The 17,769-nt window shown below is 49.0% G+C and overlaps 2 protein-coding genes across 3 annotated transcripts in view; both read right to left on the reverse strand.

Moving 5' to 3' along the window:
- Window positions 1–6,691, reverse strand: part of LOC128403689 (immunoglobulin superfamily DCC subclass member 3-like) — a 37,087-nt gene extending 30,396 nt beyond the window's left edge. The window contains exon 1 of one of the 2 annotated variants that reach the window (XR_008327995.1): window positions 6,340–6,690. Coding sequence is in view for 1 of the 2 variants with exons in the window: in XM_053368692.1 (XP_053224667.1) it covers window positions 6,340–6,391 (52 nt within the window). In the remaining variant the exon portion in view is untranslated. Of the gene's footprint in view, window positions 1–6,339 lie in introns of both variants that reach the window. The other variant, XM_053368692.1, reaches the window with a different exon arrangement.
- A 6,758-nt stretch (window positions 6,692–13,449) lies between these two features.
- Window positions 13,450–17,769, reverse strand: part of SLC27A3 (solute carrier family 27 member 3) — a 30,076-nt gene continuing 25,756 nt past the window's right edge. The window contains exons 9-10 of the mRNA XM_053368691.1: window positions 16,657–16,787; window positions 13,450–14,923 (exon numbers count right to left, since the gene is read on the reverse strand). Of these exons, the coding sequence (XP_053224666.1) occupies window positions 14,747–14,923; window positions 16,657–16,787 (308 nt within the window). The 3' untranslated portion in view covers window positions 13,450–14,746. The remainder of the gene's footprint in view (window positions 14,924–16,656; window positions 16,788–17,769) is intronic.

Genomic DNA, 17,769 nt, shown 5'->3' on the forward strand with positions numbered 1-17,769 from the left:
TGCCTAAAAGGTAAAGGTAAAGGTACCCCTGCCCGTACGGGCCAGTCTTGACAGACTCTGGGGTTGTGCGCCCATCTCACTCAAGAGGCCGGGGGCCAGCGCTGTCCGGAGACACTTCCGGGTCACGTGGCCAGCGTGACAAGACGCATCTGGCGAGCCAGCGCAGCACACGGAACGCCGTTTACCTTCCCGCCAGTAAGCGGTCCCTATTTATCTACTTGCACCCGGGGGTGCTTTCGAACTGCTAGGTTGGCAGGCGCTGGGACCAAGCAGCGGGAGCGCACCCCGCCACGGGGATTCGAACCGCTGACCTTTCGATCGGCAAGCCCTAGGCGCTGAGGCTTTTACCCACAGCGCCACCCACGTCCCTCTTGGGTCTGCCTAGGCCCTTTCTAACTCCCCTGCCTAGCCATGACTCTCCCAGGGTCCCAGGCCCGGAAAGATCGTTCCAAAATCCCCAGCTCTAAATCCTTTTCTAACTAGAGAGGCCCAGGATTGAACCCAGGAGCTTCAAATCTTGTGCTTTACCACTAAGGAACACTGGTATTAGTTTTCTACCATCGGCCTACTGAGCCCAGTGTTGCCTACACGGACTGGCAGAGGCTTTCCAGTCTTTCTCCAGCCCTAGTTGGAGATGCCTGGGATTTTCTACAAGGAAAGCGTGTGGGTTAGTCCTGAGCTATGATCCTTTCCCTCAGTAGGTAGAACGTGAGACTCTTAATCACAGGGTTGTGGGTTCGAGCCCCATGTTGGGCAAGGGGTTCCTGCACTGTGGGGGGTTGGACTAGATGATCGCGGTGGTGCCTTCCAACTCTACGATTCCATGATTCTATAAAATACATTCAGATGAGAAAGGGATGGTTTGACCAGAACAAAAGGAAGCTACTTCATCACAAAGTTAGCCCATTGGCCCAGCCAGCTCAGTGCACTGACTGGCAGCTGCTCTCCAGGTTTTCAAGCTGGGTTGCTACCTGGAGATGTCAGGATTTGAACCCAGAACCTTCTGCGTGCTCTGCCACTGAACTACAGTCTACCCATGACAAAATAAATAAAGTCAGATTCTACTTCTGAGACGAGTCCCTGGTTCACTCCTTGGCCTCTCCTGTTAAGGCTGGAAGTTTCCCCTGCCTGAAACCCAGGACAGCTGCTGCCAGTCAGTGTAGACTGACTGTAGACTGATAGTGTAGACAATGTTGAGCGAGATGGGCTAAAGCTTTGACTCAGAATAAGTCAGCTTCCAAGTTAAGCCAGCCGTTTATCCAGCACCATGAGGACCAGAATTTTATTTTATTTTATTTTATTTCTGTGCCACCCTTCCTCATCATAAGATCTCAGGGGGGCTCATAGCAGCTCACTTCACTTCTGGGGCCTGAGCTCAGCAGCGGCGCCTAAAATTCCTGAAAAGCAAAGTCAAGTCGCCGGACTTTCTCCTCAGGTTCACTCCTCAGGCTCAGCCCAGGGGAGAGGGCCTTCTTCTCCGCAGGATCCCTGGGGTGTCCACACACGGGTGCTGCCCACGTGGCCGCCCCAGACAACCTCCCTCTCTTCCCCCCCCAACCCCATAAGCTCCCAAACCAAACAGATGGAAACTGCTGTGCGAAGTGGGGGGAAATAAATAAAGAGACTTTAATCCCCTCAGAGGGAGGGCCGTTTGCTCAGCCGGCCGGCCGGCACAAAGTTAAACTCCGGGCGATGACAATGGGCTCTGTGGAGAAAAGGGGGGCGAGGGAGGTGGGGAGACGGGATTGCCCCCCCTTGACATCTTGATGGATGCCACCATTCAAGGCCGCCTTAGCAACTGCATGGCTGGCTGGGGAGGCCCCATAGCCCGGCTGTTGAGAGAGTCTTTGCGGGGGGCCCGGCATGGCGGACAATGGGCTGGGTCAGAAGGGGCCGAGGCAGGCCCTATTGTCCCGTCCCCTGCTCGGCAGCCCCCCGCCTTCCCCGCGCCCCATCTGCCGGCCCACGTGACGGGCTCGGGGTGAGGTTCCCATGACTTGCCCCATCACTCATGAACGTGGGTCTCCATGTCGGACCCTCGCCTCCGCCCCGCCATCGGTCACGGGCCTAGGCTGGCCGCCCCCCACCCGGTCACACACCCACTGTCCCACAGGCTGGGCCAAAGAAGGGGGTTACAACCCCCAGGTTTCGCCTCCTTTCTATGTCCCCTCAGGCAGAGTGCCTTTGGACTTGATGTCGGGGAGCAACCATTCGTGAAATGGAGTCGACGGGCCTATGACGAGGAGAGGGTGCGAGGCTTGGCGTGAGCTGGCCAGAGTTGGGGGGCTGCGTACACACACACACCCCCGCATTTAAAGCACACTTGAAGCACAGGCAGAAGCCCTAAGGATCTGGGAACTGTAGCGTGCCCAGTTCACAGCGCCCTGACCAAACTAAATATGGTAGGCCGTTGCACTCAGTTCTGCATGACCCTGGGAAGCCTAAGGTCTCCTTGGGCAGCCTATACACTGTTTATTTCAAGCACAAGGCTTACCCTAAAGAATCCTGGGAACTGTAGCTTGCGCCTCAAAGAGCTACAGTTCCCAGCACCCTCAGCAAACTAGAGTTTGCGGGATTCCCCAGTTCTGCTTGGAAGAAAGGGGGTTCACTTAGAATAAAGGTCAGGCTGGGAAACACAGTTTTGTACTAGGAGCTCATGAAAGAAGAGCCCAGGAGTCAATGTTCTGCCCCTGCTTCTAATTCCCCATAATACCGTATATCCAAACAGCTGGGGAAATTCTCTTTCTCTCTTTCTCTCTTTCCAGGGAAGTTTGGCAACTTAAATAAGAGTTTGCCTTGTTCTCTCTCTCTCTCTCTCTCTCTCTCTCTCTCTCTCTCTCTCTCTCTCCCCCCCCCAGAGGCATCTGCCATAAGATATTGGCAATTGTGGCATGGGGGGGGGGCAATTTGCCATGTCTCTTAGGGGCCCCTATGTATCCTGTGAGGGCCCCACACATCCCACAACAAACAGGTTGGAAAATATGGCTTGAACCAGAGTTGAATTTCTCATCACCACTATCCTACCATGCTATACATGATTATTTCTCCACTATCACCTTCATTCTAAATCATGCTTTAACTTCATCTGCCCAAATACAGGGGGCTGTTTCAAATGCCAGCCCAGTCCCTGTTTTTGTGTTGTGGTTTTTTAAGGGTGCAAGCTGAAGCGGAAGCAATGTTTTTGTGTGTGTCTAATTCTGGTGCAATCAACATTAATAATAATAATAATAATATATTGGGCAACACCCTCTGAGGGAGGAGGAATTTGCTCCCCGCCCCCTGCTCCCATTTGAGTTTGGTTGTCTCTGAAAGAGCATGTCAGGATTCTGAAATCAACCCGGTACCCACATCACTGATTTACTGATAGGGCATTCCCCCCTTCCACCACAACTGACGCCATGAAAATGCACCAGTCCCAAATGTTGCCTCTTCCATCATCTGTCTTAGCTATAAACCATTGCAGATATTATTATTATTATTATTATTATTATTATAGCTAATAAAACACATCATGTGTAAGATCACTGAACTCTAGTTTTATTGAGATCATATCCAAGCTACAATGACTTTGGAAAAACTTTGCTCTTAGAGCAAATGCCTTATATACTGAGTTACATCGCTGGTCCATCTAGCTCAGTAGTTATCCACCTTGCTTAGCAACAGCTCTCTTCCGATGCTACCAGGAGATGCTCAGCGATTGAACTTGGGATCTTCTGCACGCAAAGCAGATGCTCTCTCACAAGTCTACAGCCTTCCCAAATGGTGTGCAGAAACTTCTAACGGGAGAAATCTGTTTTGTAGATTCTGCAAGGCTGTTTTGTCTGTTTGTTTTCCCCCTGTTGGGCTCGCGAGGGGCAACCCTTTTGGAATTTGCAAACTTCCACGATGGCCTCTTTCAAGCATCATGCTGCCCAGCCAAACAGATCGTTTGCATAAAGTGGGTTAGTTTTAAGAGTTAGGTGGGTGGTGGAAGTAGCTGACTCCAAATATGTGTCAACTTAAAAGTCTAAGAGTGCAGCATTTCAGATAAGTGCCTTATTATTTCAGCTGCAAATAAAGCTCAGTTTGGGGGGTTTGTTGGGCACTAAGGAACTTTGGATAAAAAAAGAAAAAAGGGAGCAGGTTTTGGCACATATATACATGCGACAAGATGGGTTGGTAACCAATCTTCATTAATATCTTTTTAAGGACCAGTAACGAACTGCATGAACTTACGAATTTTATTATTTCAGTCACAGACCAGTTCCAGCCCACATACTATATCAAGGAAGTCATAAAACACGATAGGGATACATTTGAATTTGCAATTAACTTATTTGCATTTCAAAATCCCAAAACTGACATCTATTTTTAAGGCCTTTGAAAGTACTTAAAAACAAAACAAAACTACACCCACTTCTGACCAGAAATATTATTTTCTTCTTCATGCCCTAGACTAAGAGTTCCCAAACTTTCGCCCCCTCCACGGACCACTTAAAATTGCTTGAGTGTCCTGGCAGATAAACTTAACGATTGTTGCAGCAATTGCAACGTGGTGCTGGATGATTTTTAATTGTATTTTTTACTGACACGCCATGGACCATTCAAACGGAATTTGTGGGCTGCTGATGGTCTGCATACCTCAGTCTGGAAACTCCTTTTCTAGACACAGAGCATTTTTCCAAATTGGTGGGAGGCAAATGATAAGGGTTTGCAGGACGGTAGCTTTATAGCGCAATGATATGGGTGCTTGCTCAGATATAAGTCCCACTGTGTTCTGCGGGGCTTGACCTTAAGAAAGTGCCCATGAGATTTCAGCCATAGCTGTGGCAAATTTCCCCTTGCCTCTTGAAATCTGCTTCAACTTTTTTAAAAAAGAGCAGTGGTGGTTAAACAAACAAGCAAATGTGTATTTAGGGCGAAACAGGGGGTCAAAATATGAAGGGATGTTTCCGTTTTCTCCAGTGTTTCTGGGAAGAAGAAGAAAAACACCATAGCACGCCCCAATAAAACACTAGAGAGTTAGGATCCATTAACTCTCGTGAGTTACAGCCTGCACCGATAGCCCTATAAAATGTGCCGCCAACAAACATCTCTGTGTAGGAGCTCCCAAGTCCTGATCAGGCAGAGAAATAAACCCAGAAGACCTCTGTTTCCCCAGCCAGCTCTGTTAACCTGCGTTAAACACCCTTCTCCTTGCTGTACCCAGAGACGATCCACTGTAGGGTCACAAATTTCATACGCGGTGAGGTTCCTGTGTGCCTGGGACTGAGTTGAGACACAACCAGACTTTAAACCACGAAAGCAAGATGAGAACACTCAGATGAACCCTATCCCAGTTTCCAGAGCACTGAAACAAATTTGTGAATGGGCTACACAACCAAAAAAACACGAGATCTAGCTTTCAGTGGGAGAGAATCCTTGTTCAACCCCCAAACAATCCAATCGGCTTTATTGCCACCTTCAAAAACCCAACAGCTTCAAGCTCTAATTGTCCTGTCTTGAGCGGACATCTGGGAGACAGCGAAACAACCCTGTCTAGGACTTGAAAAGAAAGGAACATTTTGCAACTGGCATAACTCCGTCCCATCCATAGACCCTCCTTCCAAATTTCTGGTCCATCCACAGCTTGATTTACTTAGCGGGGGATAAATGAACTGTTTCTTGTGCTGGGGTTGCCAATCTATTGATGCTTATAAACCTCTGTACCCCCCCCCCCATTTGAACGTTCAGAATCTGAGAAAGTTGTCCCGTCAGAGAAGAAATATCAAAACAGAAAAGAACAAAATCATCTATTCTCCTCTCATACCTCCATGCACACAACTGTCAGTCCATCAACTCTTGGTTTGGCAAACCAATCTGTGAACTCAGCCGTAGTAGAGTCGGTTTCCACAATCTCCCAGTCTCCCTCTCCCCAGTTTGCAAATGAATAGAGCTCTCCCAACTCACTAGAGTGGTATTATGACCAGGGGGAATCCTATGCACTTTGAGATTTCCCCCAGACCTAAGTATCCAAGATTTGACAATATGCCAAACGCAAATTAAATTTAGACCCAAAGCGACTTGAGATTGCACTGCTGTTTGGGCAGGCAGGGGAATAATTTGCTGAAGTTTTTGCAATGAATGCTGGGGGGGGGGGCATACAACAGAATCTCTAACATAACCCATCCCCATGCTCACTGATTTCTCCCAAATCCAGAGTCACTGCACCCGCCCCAAAATGGTTTGATTTCACACCACAGAGGAGAAACAACAGAAGTCCAGCGAAGACATCGTTATCCATACAAATACAGAGCTACGTAGGTAGGTGGATTCAAAGTGAATTAAGGAAGATACATATATGTCTGAAAACCCACTTACCCCAATCTTGCAGAAACAGTCCCAAGACCAACCAGCCGCTCCACGGTGACATCCCCCAAAATTTAGCACGCCGGTGGGTAAAACCATGAAAATAGGAAAAAATCCACTTGTATTTCTGAACAAAATACGCCAAAAAAAGAGGGAAAAGTTTCTGCAGGAACTTTTTAAGAAAAAGGGTGGTCAGGAGGTAATTCCATGTATGAGTTTTGGGCGATCTATTCCAATTCAGCGAAGCACCCCCCCCCCCAAAAAAAATATTAGTCTTTGGCCTAAACTTGTATATATATATCTGTATGTTTTGCACTAGTCTGTGATCATGGCCCGCTTTCTAGTTCCACCCTCCCACCCACCCACCCCAATTTTCCTGACCCCTCAATTCCGCTGGCTTCTAACTTTGCTGGCCAGTGGCCTCTCTCAGTGCTTCTGCTGGACAGGGGGCAGGCTGCCTTATTATTATTCCCATTGTTTGGCCTCTCTGACGGCCACAGACACTGATACAATTGGACTGGGGTGCAAGGGGGGGTGTGCTTGCAGGCTTGGGTGTGAAAGGCAGCTGGAGGCAGGCCTGCCCAATTACAGCTCAGCATAAAGATGAGAGGCAGGGGCTTCTCGCTCCCCACCCCCCTCCTCCCACCCCCCAACACCTCATCCCTCTTGGGAAACATTGATGTGTGTCCAATGCCTCGTTCTATAGCCCTTTTGCTGGGTCATAATATTGGGGAGGGGGGGAACTGTGCTTGATTTGCAAGCTGCTAGAATGGTAAATCCTGTTCGTGGCTAAGGATTTCATGAGCAAATGTCCCCACTCCTTTAAATTTTAAGGGTGCAAAATAATGACATCAGAATGAGCAAAACAGATGAGATCCCCTCTTCATGGTAAGACCACAAGAGCTTCTCTTTTGTATATGTTTATCACCAGTCCTCACCCCACAAACGCTGGGCCCGTTTCCAAGTTGTTCTCTGGCAGATTCCATGGGGACTAGAATCTTTGGCAATTAAGACCAAGTTCTGCCCCAAAAGCATAGCATTAAATCGGATCGCGTTCTGTGGGATATACAGGGGGTTTATTTTGGTGTGTTTTTTTTAAGTACCTTTTGAGTGATGCTTAACCACACTCAACAGAAGTGAGATCTTGCACTATGCCAAATGTTGACAACGGAAATGGTCAGAATGTGTAATTCGTAAAGGAGATGATCTTGACTGTAGAAGAACCTAGAAGTTGTTTGGGAGAATTTGTAATTTTATCTTATTTGACCGCTTGCCCCCGTATTATTGCTGTTGTAATGAAAGTGAAAATAGAACAAAACCGCATTAGACAGATTTTCTCATAGACTCAGGGGTGAGTTATCGGCAGCCTGTGGGCCAAATCTAATCTTTCTTCCACTCAGCCTTTGAAAAACCAACACAGAACACTCACCGGCATTTCCCCACCATTTCCATGAGGACCAGGACCCCTGCTTTAAAAAAAGATAAACGAGCGACATTCAGAGACTCATCGCTTTTTCTGCACTCAGATGGGCCTGAAAGATCTTGAGCGGATGGGAAGGGAGGTGGGTGTTTATTGACACCATGTGATATCTGCAATGGCCTATTTACACAAGCAACTCATCCCTTGATGGCTGCAGTCACCAAGTGACAAAAATGCATGCCTAAAATCTGTGTATCTCCTGGGTGCTGTCCCAGGTACTGAAGGCCCAATATCTGGGGCTGATGGAGGGGGTGGGTTTCTCCTTTGCTGAACTCCAGTCGCTCTTGCATCACCCCACGGACTGCCCCAAGCCATTTCTCCACATGGAACCCAGGCATTCGGGTCCTCCCTTTCCCATTCCATCCCACAGAGCTGTGGGCGGAAGCTCGACTTTCTCAGCTTATAGACTATATCCTTCCCATCACGGGACCTGAGAGGGAGACCCCAAACATCCAGCAGGCACCCCCTCCAAAAAAACAACCCTCCATTTAATTTTCTAGAATATTCCATACGCATGCCTGAGCACACATTTCATGCATATCTCCAGTAAGATAAGTGATGTGAGACCAAGTCAATGGGGAGGGGTATTTCTGAGGCCTGAAGTACCCCCCACACACCCCAATCTTTGGGGAGGAGCGGATTCTGGTGACAACCATTGGAAGCGGTTCCTCTCTGTGCCCGACTGCTCCCCCTTTCCATCTCAGCCCCCCTTTCCTCTCTCCCTCCCAGCCCCTCTTATCCTATTAGCCGCACTTAGAGCTCCTGTGGTTACCGGGGCTACGGGGCCTACCCCCTTCTCTGCCCACCCTCCCTGCCCCATTCATGGTATCACTTTCACAAGCTGCTGGCCCTATTATCCCCTCACAATGGGGCACTGAGCCACAGGCCCCTTTTTATGGCAGAGGTGAGAGGGAAAGAGGAGGGAGGGGTGTCTGGGGGACGACAATGGCAGAGAAAGAGAGAGAAAGGCCTCAGAGAGGAACCCCCTAGTTTCTCTCAGCCTGCACCCCCAAACTGCAATGGGTCGCAGTTGTATTTTTTTAGTGGGGCGATGCCATAAACCCTCACCCTATGGGTTGTTTCCATAGAGGCATCCGCCCAAAGCAGACCCATCGACGATGCATTTATTTGGCAGAGCGGTTTGTTTGTCCATCGGCCTGTTCTCTTTGGGTTTTCTGACATCTCTCAGGATGTTGTCACGAAACTTGGCAAGGAGGGTTGCCCCAAGATAGGGCAATTGCGAACACCAGCTGCCATTTTGGAACAAGGCAGGGGAACCAAAACATAACCTTGGCGTCACTTTTTTGGGCATTGGTTCAGCCGTTTCTTGAGATGTCCCCGCCAAACCCAGCATGGGCGTTCAGGAGGGAGGGTTGCCATATTTCAAAAAGTGGAAATCCAGTGGAAACAAGGTAGATATTTATTTTTCTCTTGCAACAGAGTTCCCTGCCCTCCTTCCAAGGAGGGAGAGACCTTGAACAAAATTGTACAGGAACCTTTAAAGACTTTTGACATTGTCCAACCCCCTTAGCCAAAAAAAAAGTGGAAATCCAGACACACAAAGGTTTTTTGAGCTTTTTTTCAGTTTTGCTCACCCAAAGTTGTTGTTTTTTGTTTGTTTGCAAAATCTCAAAAACAGAGGAAGAAGTTTTTGAGCTACTTTCTAAGGAAATTCGCCAAAACCTACACTTCCAACATGGGCTGCCATACGTCCAGGCATTAAGTGATTTTAGCCCACATTCTGTTTCCAATAGCCAAATCCCAGCAAAGTCTGGGAAATTCTGGAGGTATGGCAGTCCTAAGCCTAGGGGGGACAGTGGTCTTCATCAAGGTTTGGCATGATGGGCTCAAACTCACAAGTGACACTTTTAACATTTAAAATTCACAACATTTTTTGGTTCGTACAAATTCCTGGGGAGTGCCGGGCACTCCCTGATAATTGTAAAACAATGTACATGGCACAAGGCCATTCACTTCAATGGATCTATTCTGAAGTTTGATACAACCTGACGGATTGGTTTTATCCAGCTATCCACCCATCCATCTCACGTGTCATTATTGCGCTTTGTTGTTCTCTATAATTCAGGCTTAGCAGCTATTATTACCAAGCATTTAAACAGGCCCAGTAGGCCAAAGCCACAAAGTGAAATAAAATAAAAATATCAGTTAGTACAGTGGTACCTCAGGTTAAGAACTTAATTCGTTCTGGAGGTCTGTTCTTAACCTGAAACTGTTCTTAACACTTTAGCTAATGGGGCCTCCTGCTGCTGCCATGCCACCGGAGCACGATTTCTGTTCTCATCCTGAAGCAAAGTTCTTAACCTGAAGCACTATTTCTGGGTTAGCGGAGTCTGTAACCTGAAGCGTCTGTAACCCGAGGTACCACTCTACTACAACTACTATTACTACTACTACTACTACTACATTATCATCATCTGAGTGTGTGCGCTTTCTCTCTCTCTCTCTCCTCCAAGAAGCTCAAAGTGATGCACACCCCTCGCTTCACCCTCACAACAGCCCTGTGAGTTGAGTCAAGATGGCAACTGGCTCAAAGCTAGCTCAGGCCCCAAGGCCCCCAAGGCAGGGAGTTGAATCTAGTCAGGCTTCTGGATGCAATGCTCCAAAACCACATTACTTTTCCCCTTGTCTTTCCCCCTTAAAAACAAACAGCTGCTTGAGCACATTGCTATGGTCAGTGGGGGTTATTGTTGTTGTTGTTTGAATTTATATACCACCCTATACCCAAGGGCAAGGGATGCGGGTGGCGCTGTGGGTTAAACCACAGAGCCTAGGACTTGCTGATCAGAGGTTGGCGCTTTGAATCCGTTGCTCGGTCCCTGCTCCTGCCAACCTAGCAGTTCGAAAGCACATCAAAGTTCAAGCAGATAGATAGGTACCGCTCCGGCGATAAGGTAAATGGTGTTTCCGTGCGCTGCTCTGGTTCACCAGAAGTGGCTTAGTCATGCTGGCCACATGACCCGGAAGCTGTACACCGGCTCCCTCGGCCAGTAAAGCGAGATGAGCACCGCAACCCCAGAGTCGGCCACGACTGAACCTAATGGTCAGGGGTCCCTTTACATTACCGTTACTCAAAGGTCTCAGGGCGGTTCACAGAATAAAATTAAAATATAAAACCACAAAAAACATAATCAAAATAAAAACAACCACCCAATAACCCCACCCCCTTTAAAAAGGAGCTGCAGGAAATTAACTTAAAATATTCTGCTTTATTGTTATTTAATTGCAAATATGTTATATGTCTTGCAGTTATATGAGAATCTTCGTTTGTTTCTCAGCACTTAAATCCCACTGCAGCTGAGAATGGCACCAGGGTTCAATTGTCCGGGGGGGTGGGGGGTGGCGGGAATCAGCAACCCAGCCAGCCATGCCTTATTTAGTGGGGTCCTGTTGTTGAGCTTAACACACATTTCGGGATGTGGGGGGCGGGGGACATTTCAAAAAGCGACAGTGGGGGGGGGCAGTGGAGCCCTTAAGAGTGGATAGTGCAAGGGACCCCGTCTTTATTTCTTCCACGTCTCAGATTCAGAGTTGCTCTGTGTGTGTGTCCCTAAGCAAAAATAATTTTATTTTTGCTCTCTTGCAAACACACCAGGATACTGGCGTGTTTGTGTACGTCAAGTTCCTGGGTTGATGAATTCTGGGTTGTTGCTCCCCCCCTTTTTTTTTTTTTAGGAAGAGGAGATTCTTCCCCACCTTAATGGGTTAGGCCTGGCTTGACCCTCTCCCCGCCCCCCAACTCTCCCAGACTGCCGCGGGAGGATTAGTGTCTTATGAATAAAGATGCGGTAGGGGGACAGAAGGCGTTCATCATCTCTCCCCAAAAAATATTTACTTGGGCAAGTCAGGCCTTGAAGACTCTCTCTGTGTGTGTGTGTGTGTGTGTGTGTGTGTGTGAGAGAGAGAGAGAGAGAGAGAGAGAGAGAGAGAGAGAGAGACAGAGACAGAGAGACAGACAGACAGACAGACAGACAGACAGACATGTGAGGACATCTTCCTGCTTTGGTTAGGCAGTGTAAAAAACGGCAGAATTTTGTGAGACCTTAAAGACAACGGCCTAAGCTTTCATGGGCCTAAGCTTCCAGTGGATGTCCAAAGCACCACCCCAGGTTGTAAGCCCCAAGAGAATCACAAGGCCACCACCCCGGAAATGAGTTACCTAATTCACGTACAGTGGTACCTTGGGTTACAGACGCTTCAGGTTACAGACTCCGCTAACCCTGAAATAGTACCTCGGATTAAGAACTTTGCTTCAGGATAAGAACAGAAATCGCGCAGCGGTGGTGCGGCGGCAGCAGCAGGAGGCCCCATTAGCTAAAGTGGTGCTTCAGGTTAAGAACAGACCTCCAGAACGAATTAAGTTCTTAACCCGAGGTGCCACTGTACAGTCCACCAAACGCAAACATAAAACGTTAACAGTACATAAGATTGTTCAGAGGGAAGCGGGAAGGCGGGAGAATCCGAAAACAGTCAAGGGATTATATCAGGGAAAGTGCAGAAACGCTTCAACGTTTTAGTTAAGTCAAGAGCCCTCCAAGAAAATGGACCATGGAGACTCTGGTCAGGCTAGAGGGCTCTCTGAATACCAAAAAAGTTCCTGGTTGTTCCAGATGCTGCTACCAACAGTATTGCTACTCCTTTATAAAACAAAAACGACATCCTGGTTCAGAGCAGAAGATAACAGGGTGAGGAGGCAGCTGACGTGCTCTCAGTCATCTCATATAACGCCCCCTTAGATGTAGGGGATAAAGACTTGGAGGGTTTGTGGGGTGCTGTAGTTTCCAGGCTCCTCCCTCCCTGTTTCCTGCCCCCAATGTGGCACAGCTTAATAGGACCCTCAGCCTTTCAGATGATTGAGAAAAGATCAATATAATGTATTCAGACCTTTGACCCAGACTAAACTGAAAGGAGAGAAACCGACTGACCCTCACTAACGATGGTTTGCAAACCTTCATGGCTGCTAACACAAATACACAAACACACACACACACACACACACCGCCTCCTCATTTCAAGCTTTAAGCAGATTCTATCTCTCTCTCCCCCCCACACACACACCAGCACCTGATCTGCTGTGGTCTCATAGTCCGAAACTGGAATGGGAAACAGCCCGAGGGCCACACACGCCTCTGGGCAACATTCTGAGGGCCGCATGCCATTGGTGGGCAGGGCCAAATGCAAAAAAGGGGGAGGAGTAACAGATTTGACTCTGTGCCTTTGCACAGTAGGCTACTTCCATGTCATACAGAAGTCAGAGGTTTTGACAAACACACACACGTCCCAGGTACACCAAAGGCCACCCTTCTACCTAGCAAAGGCATTCAAAGAGAGGAGCTTGGAGAGAGTGTCTCAAGGGCCAGGTTGAGAAGCCTAGAGGGCCACCTCTTCCAACATTCAATGAAGCTGAACGTTCCTAAATCTGACTCCATGTGATGATGGATACCTCATGTTAGCCATGTGGGGGGCTTCCCTTCTCAAGTTAGGCTCTTTCCACACACAGCCAAAATCCAGGCAAAGACCCACCCCCAAAGCAGATTTATACCACCCCGTCCCCAAAAGAGATTTCTTTCTGGAACAGAGTTGATGAGACGATTTCCTGCTGAAGCAATAAAGACCACAGTTCGGCTGGTACAAAAAAAAAAGGAACTTTATTTGATACGAAGAATAGAAAATAAACAACCCCAACCCAAAGTTCCCTCACAAGCCCCTCACCTTGAAACCAGGCCTGCTAACTCCTAAAGGCAGGCCCATTGCCTGCAAAAAACCTTGTTGGCAGAGCAGAAGAGCACCGCCACCTCACAAAAATACCCCGCTTCTCGTCCCAGCCCAGAGAACATTGTGAAAATAAGACTTGATGTGGTTTGTCCAGTCCATCTGTTATTTCAGCGATTCGCACAACAGTCTTGTAAGGCAGGCTGGTGTTCAATTTCTTCCTATTGCAGATGGGAGACCGAAGTATCCGACACACAGCAGCTGGGTGGAGACCACCAGATGGGACCCAGTCGACACCAGAACTGGAGGACGGATCATGGTCTTAACAGCTACGGTCCGTCAGCCTCCGCAATCTGCTTTGCAAGTTTTCCCAAAGGCAACTGGGTTGGGCACTACTGGAAATAAGTTAGCTGCTGGGCCACAGCATGGGGACCGAGGAATTTCCCATCAGCCTCTGCAACCAGCATCTCCAGCCATCAGGGCCGATGGGGGCTGTCGAACATGATGCTCTAGGACTGCAACTCCCAGCAGCCCCGGTCAGCACAGCCAGTGGCCACGAACGATGGGAGCTGTTGTTTGACAAGGGGCTTGGACTCCAACTCCCAGCAGCCCCCACAGCCAGCAGGTCAGGGATGATGGGAGTTATAGTCCAACAACAGGCCCCCCTCCAGCCCTGCCTTAGCCCAACCCAGGAAGGGAAATTCTTACAGAGGAAGAGAGCAACCACAAGGGAGGACAGGACCAAAATGAGGATCTGCCGGTTGATTTCTGGGTGATCTGCAGTAGATCAGTAAGGACGGTGGATTCCCAGTGGCTTAACAGTAGCAAGATTGCAAATCACCACTGGACAAAAATAAATTTCTACATGTACAGAGGTGTAAAGGAGGTGACCCTCAGATGATGGACCGGGTCGAGGACGATCGGAGGTTGAGTCCAGCAACATCTGGGCGGGAATAAGTCCCCCCTCTTCGTTTGCGTGGAGGGGCTAGGAGGGGCCGTCAAGTCCTCGCTAAGGGGGCACCCCACTAGCAGAGGCGTGGAGTCACCTGGGGCACAGCTAGGAGAGAAAATCCGGGGTGTAGAAAGAGGCACAAGAGCCTTTTAAGGCCGAGGTGGAAACGAAGGAGGCTAGAGTCTTCAAGCACACCCTGCAACCCCCCAGCTAAGAGCACTGGGGTTCGGGTACGAATCAGGAGAAGGGGGTGCAGGTTATAACCGGACGTGGCCAGCAGCTATCCCCTCCCAGACGCTGTGGGTCAGAGGGACGTACGACTTCGCAGCGTCGTCCAGAAAGAAAAGAGGGTCCGAGATCAGCGTCGGGTTGAAGCCTTCGTCGGCCAGGCGGACCTTCTTCTGCTTGAAGGTGTCCGTCAGCTCCAAGTGTTCCTGGCGGGAAGGAGAGAGAAAGGACAGAACTGAGGGGTCGGGACCTCGGGAGGTCATCCAGGCCACCCCGCCAAATGCAGGGACGTTGCAGCTGGCAGCATCTCCGACGGATAGGCAGCCTTCTGGGGGCCGCATAGCAGCGGTGGGCAGGGCCAGAGGCAAAAGCTTAAATTGACTCCCACCCAAAGAATGGATAAGTTAATGGACAATGCAGAATTGGTAAAAATTAACCACAAAATTAAGAGAATCTTTTATGGGAGAACGGATGCCTTTTTCGGACTGTTTAAAGATATATGGTATGATGAAGTGGCAAGGAGGATTTGAGCTATGAGCGACAGAAACGTTTAGATTGTAATATTGTGGCTGTGATTCGGCAGACGGAAGATCGGATGCAGCAGAACGGGAGGAACAACAATGGAAAACGGGGTGGGAAGTCAACAAAAACAAGCGAAAGACGAATTTGCGTTTTGACTGTATGTGTTAAAAGAGTTGAAACTTAATAAAATACAAATGGGGGGTGGAGAGACTGACCCACAGCTGCCCCTCTCTCTATCCTAAAGGTAAAAGTAAAGGGTAAAGGGACCCCTGACCATTAGGTCCAGTCGAGGCCAACTCTGGGGTTGCGGCGCTCATCTCACTTTATTGGCCGAGGGAGCCGGCATACAGCTTCCAGGTCATGTGGCCAGCAGGACTAAGCTGCTTCTGGCAAACCAGAGCAGCGCACGGAAACGTTTACCTTCCCGCCGGAGTGGTACCTATTTATCTACTTGCACTTGGACGTGCTTTGGAACTGCTAGGTTGGCAGGAGCAGGGACCGAGGAACGGGAGATCACTCCGTCGCGGGGATTCAAACCACTGACCTTCTGATTGGCAAGTCCTAGGCTCTGTGGTTTAACCCACAGTGCCACCCGCATCCCAATCCTATCCTACATCCATCCTCTCTATCCCACATCCTTGCAAATGGGTAGCATATCAGAGTTGAGAAACACCTTTCAGCCAGGGAACAATACCCAAGGAAGGTGTGACGCTGGGGCAGCAAGGGGTGTGGTCTGAGGATAAGGGGTGCAACCCGAGGTGAATCCCAAGAGGCCAGAGAGGGAGGCCTGGGGGCCACAGGGCTGACATCCACCTTTGGCTGAAAAATCACAAGCAGGGGAAAATCACAAGCAGGGCCTCTTTTCGCTACAGACCCAAGCGCTGAGACTACCACGGGGCTGCGTTCTGGCACAAGATCCTGCTCATCACTGCTTCCCGGCACCAGGAATAATAATAATAATAATAATTTATTATTTATACCCCGCCCATCTGACTGAGTTTCCCCAGCCACTCTGGGCGGCTCCCAATCAGTGTTAAAAACAGTACAGCATTACATATTAAAAACTTCCCTGAACAGGGCTGCCTTAAGATGTCTTCTGAATGTCAGGTAATTATTTATCTCTTTGACATGTGATGGGAGGGCGTTCCACAGGGTGGGCGCCACTACCGAGAAGGCCCTCTGTCTGGTTCCCTGTAGCCTCACTTCTCGCAATGAGGGAACCGCCAGAAGGCCCTCGGCTCTGGATCTCAGTGTCCGGGCTGAACGATAGAGGTGGAGACGCTCCTTCAGGTATACAGGACCGAGGCCGTACACAGGAACCCAGCCTCCAACACACACACACACAGAGAGACACAAACATCCCTCTTTCCTGCATGGCTGTGGAAGAGGCGCAGGCTGCATGGGGCGCTCCTCGTACCTGGATGCGCAGAAATCGAGGGCGGGCGAAGGGCGGGAGGAGCTCCACCACGTGTGTGTAGACCTGGGCACCATCAAACTCCTGTCCTGGCTTCAGCACCACGGTCGCCATGCCTGCTCGGCCTTCGTGCCCTGGGGGAAGAGGCAGGGAGAAGGGAAGATGAAGCCAGGGTCTCACCCTGGAATGCGCCACATGCGGATATATATATCCGTATGGGAACCTCTGACGAGCAGGGGCCTAGTTAGGCCTGCCAGGGCATCAGAAGAGCCTGGCAGCCAGAACAGGCTGGTGGCCCACCTAAGTCCAGCATCCTGTTCCCACAGTGGCCAACCAGATTCCTCCAGCAAGTCCCCAGGCAGGGTGCTTAAGGCATCGTTGTTTGTCTCTGGCATCTACTGTTCAGAGGTAGACTGCCTTAGGACAGGGAGGCTCTTAGAATATTAGAATTGTACAGTTGGAAAGGACCACAAGGGGTAAAAAAAATATGGATGTACCGCGCTATATTAGAAGCAAAAAAAATTGTTTTGATGAATTGGAAGAGCCGCAAAAAGATTCCATTGAGCACATGGATTGATAATACCGACAGATTAGCTACATATGAACGAATTGCACGTTGACGCAAATTAAGAATGGATAGATATGAAGAAATCTGGAATGAATATTTAAGCAATAATGCGGATAGTGGGGGGAGGAGAGAGAGGTGGGAAAATATTGTTAAAAGGGTGCAGTCATATACTTATCAGTGTTTTTAAATCTGAATTGTCAAATTGTGTTATTATTGTTATTATGGTTTTGTTGTAGTGTCTTTTGCGGTTGTTGTTTGTATCGAAAAAATGATTATATATATATATATTTTTAAGGGTCATCTAGTCCAACCCCCTTCAGTCTTTTGCCCTAGGTGGGGCTAGAACCCGTGACCCGAAATTAAGAGTTCCATTCTGAACAATCACAGCTATCAGCATCAGAAGAGCCTTGCAGGATGAGGCCGAAGGCCCACAAAAGTCTGGCATCTTTTTTTCTTACAGTGGCCAACCGCCTATTGTTCCCAGAGTGGTTTGAACAATCCACACCCCTTTCGTCCCAGGGAACTCTGGGAATTGTAGTTCGGCGAGG

This window comes from Podarcis raffonei, chromosome 16, assembly GCF_027172205.1.
Source record: "Podarcis raffonei isolate rPodRaf1 chromosome 16, rPodRaf1.pri, whole genome shotgun sequence".
Classification (NCBI taxonomy): domain Eukaryota; kingdom Metazoa; phylum Chordata; class Lepidosauria; order Squamata; family Lacertidae; genus Podarcis; species Podarcis raffonei.